The sequence below is a fragment of the Erythrolamprus reginae genome, unplaced genomic scaffold, assembly GCF_031021105.1.
Source record: "Erythrolamprus reginae isolate rEryReg1 unplaced genomic scaffold, rEryReg1.hap1 H_3, whole genome shotgun sequence".
NCBI lineage: Eukaryota > Metazoa > Chordata > Lepidosauria > Squamata > Dipsadidae > Erythrolamprus > Erythrolamprus reginae.
Window position 1 is genome coordinate 129,131 of NW_027248484.1, and position 6,000 is coordinate 135,130.

General features: G+C 45.3%; 1 protein-coding gene across 1 annotated transcript in view; it reads left to right on the top strand.

Annotated features, from left to right (window-relative positions):
* The window catches only part of LOC139155546 (fascin-like), a 36,365-nt gene extending 33,056 nt beyond the window's left edge, over positions 1-3,309 (top strand). Inside the window, exon 5 of the mRNA XM_070730727.1 lies at positions 1,577-3,309. Within this exon, the coding sequence (XP_070586828.1) occupies positions 1,577-1,779 (203 nt within the window). The 3' untranslated portion in view covers positions 1,780-3,309. The remainder of the gene's footprint in view (positions 1-1,576) is intronic.
* The last annotated feature ends 2,691 nt before the right edge of the window (positions 3,310-6,000 follow it).

Genomic DNA, 6,000 nt, shown 5'->3' on the forward strand with positions numbered 1-6,000 from the left:
TTTGTAAGGCAATATATTCTGGTGTTTTGGAAACCTGTGTGTGCGTGCTTCTGTTTTTACTTACTGCTCATCTGTCCCGCCGGGCAGAATAGTGGAAAATTGGCCACGATAGTAGGCTTGAATAAATCATCTACACTACAGCATAGACACATAGAAACACAGAAGATTGACGGCAGAAAAAGACCTCATGGTCCATCTAGTCTGCCCTTATACTTTTTCCTGTATTTTATCTTAGGATGGATATATGTTTATCCCAGGCATGTTTAAATTTAGTTACTGTGGATTTACCAACCACGTCTGCTGGAAGTTTGTTCCAAGCATCTACTACTCTTTCAGTAAAATAATATTTTCTCACCTGGCTTCTGATCTTTTCCCCCCAACTAACCTCAGATTGTGTCCCCTTGTTCTTGTGTTCACTTTCCTATTAAAAACACTTCCCTCCCGAATCTTATTTAACCCTTTAACATATTTAAACGTTTCGACCATGGCCACCCTTTCCCTAGAAAACCTTCCCAAAACCATAAAAAAACACATCCCCTCTTTCCCTTCTGTCCTCCAGACTGTACAGATGGAGTCCATGAAGTCTTTCCTGTTAAGTTTTATGCTGAAGACCTTCTACCATTTTTGTAGCCCATCTTTGGACCCGTTCAATTTTGTCAATTTTGTCAATTATTATTATTATTATTATTATTATTATTATTATTATTATTATTATTATTATTTATTAGATTTGTATGCTGCCCCTCTCCGTAGACTCGGGGCGGCTCACAACAATAACAAAGACAATGTAAGAACAAATCTAATAATTTAAAAAACACTAAAAAACCCATTATTAAAAGCAAGCATAGACGCAAACATACCATGTATAAAATGTATACGCCCGGGGGAGATGTCTCAGTTCCCCCATGCCTCACGGCAGAGATGGATCTTAAGAACTTTACGAAAGGCAAGGAGGGTGGAGACAGTTCTGATCTCTGGGGGGAGCTGGTTCCAGAGGGTCAGGGCCACCACAGAGAAGGCTCTTCCCCTGGGTCCCGCCAAACGACATTGTTTAGTCGACAGGACCCGGAGAAGGCCAACTATGTGGGACCTAACCGGTCGCTGGGATTCGTGCGGCAGAAGTCCCGGAGATATTCTGGTCCGATGCCATGAACGGCTTTATAGGTCATAACCAACACTTTGAATTGTGACCGGAAACTGATCGGCAACCAATGCAGACTGCGGAGTGTTGGTGTAACATGGGCATGCCTGGGGAAACCCATGATTGCTCTCGCAGCTGCATTGCACACGATCTGAAGTTTCCGAGCACTTTTCAAAGGTAGCCCCATGTAGAGAGCATTACAGTAATCGAACCTCGAGGTGATGAGGGCATGAGTGACTGTGAGCAGTGAGTCCCGGTCCAGATGGGGCCGCAACTGGTGCACCAGGCGAGGTGTAGGTGAGGTCTCCAGAACTGGACACACAGTACAATCAAAGAAAGGGTCTCGATCCTTTGTGCCTGACATCCCGTGGCCGTATATTGGAAGTGCCTCCATGAATGGGGGCTCACCTCCCTTCTCCCTCTTCTCCTTTTCAGATTCCACCGGGAAATATTGGATGGTAGGAAACGAGGCGTCCATCACCAGCAGCAGCGATTCTCCCGTCGACTTCTTCTTCGAGTTCTGCGACTTTAACAAGGTGGCCATCCGAGTCAACAACAAATACCTGAAGGGCGACCACGCCGGGGTCCTCAAAGCCTCTGCTGACACCATTGAGCCCTCCACCCTCTGGGAGTATTAAACGCACTTTAGTCTCCTTCCCCTTCGCTCTACGCTTCCTCTCGCCCCCCTCCCCACCATTTCCTCTCTTTTTTTCCCGGTTGCCAACTTCCTGCAGGAATTTCCTTTTGGTATGTTGTGTCTTTCTCAAAAAAGAGAGGGATTGTATCTTTCAGACTGGCCCTGCTGCCTTTGGTCTGCCATATTATATCGTTCTTGTGGTTGGTGGTTTAAGTCAGGGGTAGGCGAAGTTGGCTCTCCCATGACATGTGAACTTCAACTCCCAGAGTTCTTGAGATAGCATGATTGGCTCAGGGAATGCTGGGAGTTGAAGTCCACAAGTCATAGAAGAGCCAACTTTGGCTACCCCTGGTTTAAGTTGGTTTTTCCCCCTCCTCCATCCTTTGTTATGTGAGTTCATTTAAAACTGGAAGAAGAAGAAGAAAAAATTGCAGAAAATGTCCTGCTTTCTCACCTTACTGACTTTTTCTAGTTGGGGGTGGTGGTGAATAGTTGGGTGGGGGGGAATGAACGAATCTCTGGCTTGACTCGAACTCAATTCAATTCTGAATTGAACAGGAATTTTGTTTCTCATCCTTGGAATCGGGAAAACGTGCCCCACTCTACCCCTCCCCATGTGTTCAGTCCCCTCCCGAGAAGGAGGGGGTCTTCAGGAAAACCTTGAAGGTTCTTGGGGTCTCCACCTTCTGCCCCCTCGTCTAGGTGGGCGTCCGTAACTCTTGTTCCGACTGGGCTTTCCAGTTTGAGTTGGGAGATCTTCTGCAGTAGGAACGAAGCGTTCTCTCTCTCTTTTTGGCCTTTTAAAAGATACCCATCCCCATTTTCTGGTGGAAATAGAGAAGGAGCAGCTTAGCGTATCTTGTCATGCTATGGGAGGGGGCACAGAAGGAGGGAGGGGTAGGGGAAACGATCATGATGTGAATCTAAGGTTGAGTTACCAAAGCAGGACAGAAATCTCTTGTCTTGATGCTCAACCAACCAGCTGCTTTTTTCTGAATGGAATCGTACTGGACCTCGGCACGCCTTCATCTCAAAAAGATTCAAGTGAATTCCTTGTTTTTCCCACCCTTGTGTTGTCCCCCCTCCCCAAAAAAAGCATCTCTAAATCTCTCCCACTGAGAAAGCGTCGATGTTGCCTTACGATTCCTTTCCCTTTTCTCCCAGAAAGGTGCAAACGTTAACTGAATTTCTCCCTTTTTTCCCTCTCCGATATACCTTCTCGTCGTTTTGGGGGGGGTCTTATTAGCATTTTGTTAGAGCAGGCCAAGATTATCTTGCCGTTGTTGCATACGGGTGGGTGCATCGGACGAAAAGGCGTTGAGTTGCACGTGAATATGTCCGCGCGTCTTTATTTTTTCCTTCCTCCCTTTCTCCTGGGCTTGGGGAGAGAACCATCTCAACCTCTCTGGTTTCTCTTCAGCTGTTCATCCTTGATGGTAGGGCAGTTTCCCCCGCCAGCAGCCGATACAACTGACCTTTGGGAAAAGATTCTCTAACGCAGTGTTTCCCAACCTTGGCAACTTGAAGATATCTGGACTTCAACTCCCAGAATTCCCCAGCCAGCGAATGCTGGCTGGGGAATTCTGGGAGTTGAAGTCCAGATATCTTCAAGTTGCCAAGGTTGGGAAACACTGCTCTAAAGCCCATAGATCTCCAAAGTTGAAAGTTCTCCAAAGTTCAATTGAGAACTTAGTCATGGCACAGAATCCGTCCGGGGGAGAACTTGAGACATGTGAATCTCCCTTGATTTTCCTCCTAACTACTTCCCACTTGTAGATTTGGAGGAGGGGGAATATGGAAGATGAGATGGGGGAGGGGAGATTAGAGGAGAAGGATGTCTGCAACGGGAAGATCCTCCATCGCCAACTATCTGTGTTCCTTAAACAAGCATCATTTGCACATGTCCCCTACATTGTTCTACGTGTTGACCAGAACTGGAATTTATCGTCTTCTCATCTCGCCTCCCCTTTTCACCCCCTTAAACTCCAAGTCAACAGAGCCATTTCTGGCTTCCGCATCTCAGCAGCTTCCTTCATCTCATCTCTTCTCTCCACGAGCTACGCGAGGGTCTCCCTCAAAACGCTACTCAAGCATCATCTCACGACACCCTACCCTTCTGTGCATCCTGCACTTTGCCCCCTCCCCTCCCCAAAATATGGAAAGTTGAACAGGAAATGTCTTCTCTTGACTTAATCAACCTGCCCTCCAAGCCAACATGACTTTAGCCACTCTGCTAGGGTTCGTTGTTCAGCATAGCTAACTCCAATCTTTGTCACACGTTGCTTAGCTCTTTGGGAGTCTTCTGTGCACGCACATTTTTGGTGTGGATTTATGATTTTTGTCGTTGTCCGATGTGATGCCTTCTTGGGGGGTTTTAACCTCTGTTTCCTTAGGCCAAGCAGACCCCAGATTTACCCTGAAGTCCGCGGGGGACTTCGTTTGATGGTGCTCTCTTTCTACTTAAATCCATGAATTTGTAAAATCCGAGATTTGTAGTCGCTAATAAACACATTAACTTTCCGGCGAGCTGGGTTGGGTCCAAATTTTCAAAGGGGTTTGGTGGGTTTTTTTGATTCACCAAGGGAGAAGAGCAGGGACAATGTCCTAAGCCTTAAAAAATAAAAAATAAATAAAGCATCCATACACTGCCATCCATAAGGTGACTTCAATAGGAATTGGTGCTCTAACTTCATAGCAATGGAAATTTATTTGCCTTATGATTAAAAGAGGGTTTGAGCTGGAGTTCACCTGGGAATCTTAACTGGACTGCGCTGAGAAGTTCTGGAAACTAATAAAAAACCTTAAGCTTGCAAAAGAAACCACAATTTTGGGAGCAGGGAGGACTACCCAGTTGGCCTTCGGAGTTTGTCCTGTGTGTCTATCGCCCACCTGTTGGGTGTTGGATTATGTGCACCTCACTGCCTTTCCCTCCTGTAAGAGTTTTTTTTTAAGTCGAGAATTTTCGCCTTCTGTCTCCTTGACTATTGTGGCTAATGAAACAGCATCTCATAATCCTGATAATGTTTAGTTAAATTTTTTGTTTCTCCTTTTAAATACACTTTTTGTAAGTGCCATTTGTATAAGAAGCATCAAATGGAGAAGAGAATTGACAAAATAAAAACCTGCATACGGATATAAAACAAACGGCTCCGTGTTTGGTTATTTTATGTTATTTTACGTGTTGAGAGAATGCGGAGTGAATGGAATGATTGGAGTTTTTTTTAATGGTTTTTGGGGCATTTTCTAGATTTTTAATTGGTTCATTGGATTACATTATGTATTGTATATTTTGTTTGTTTGTTTGTTTGTTTTATTTATTCATCCATCCATTCATTCATTCATTCATTTATTTGATTTGTATGCCGCCCCTCTCCGGAGACTCGGAGCGGCTAACAGCAACAATAAAACAGTGTACAATAGTAATCTAATACTAAAAACGATTAAAAAACCCATTAATATAAAAACCAAACATACATACATACATACCATGCATAGAATTGTAAAGGCCTAGGGGGAAAGTTGGTTCCAGAGAGCCGGGGCCACCACAGAGAAGGCTCTTCCCCTGGGTCCCGCCAAGCGACATTGTTTAGTTGACGGGACCCGGAGAAGATCCACTCTGTGGGACCTAACTGGTCGCTGGGATTCGTGCAGCAGAAGGCGGTCCCTGAGATAATCTGGTCCGGTGCCGTGAAGGGCTTTATAGGTCATAACCAACACTTTGAATTGTGATCGGAAACTGATCGGCAACCAATGCAGACTGCGGAGTGTTGGTGTAACATGGGCATATTTTGGAAAGCCCATGATTGCTCTCGCAGCTGCATTCTGCACGATCTGAAGTTTCCAAACACTTTTCAAAGGTAGCCCCATGTAGAGAGCGTTACAGTAGTCGAGCCTCGAGGTGATGAGGGCATGAGTGACTGTGAGCAGTGACTCCCGGTCCAAGTAGGGTCGCAACTGGTGCACAAGGCGAACCTGGGCAAACGCCCCCCTCGCCACAGCTGAAAGATGTTTCTCTAATGTGAGCTGTGGATTTTATATGTTGTGAGCCCCTCCCTGCTAGTCCTCAGAGAGGGGCAACATAGAAATCCAATTAATGAGTAAATAATAGATAAATAAATTTTATAAGCTACTTTTGGTTCCTTGGGGGGGGGGCGGGATTTGAGCCATGGGTTTTTATCTCCTCTATTTTATTTTATTTATTTATTGGACTTTTATGTTGCAT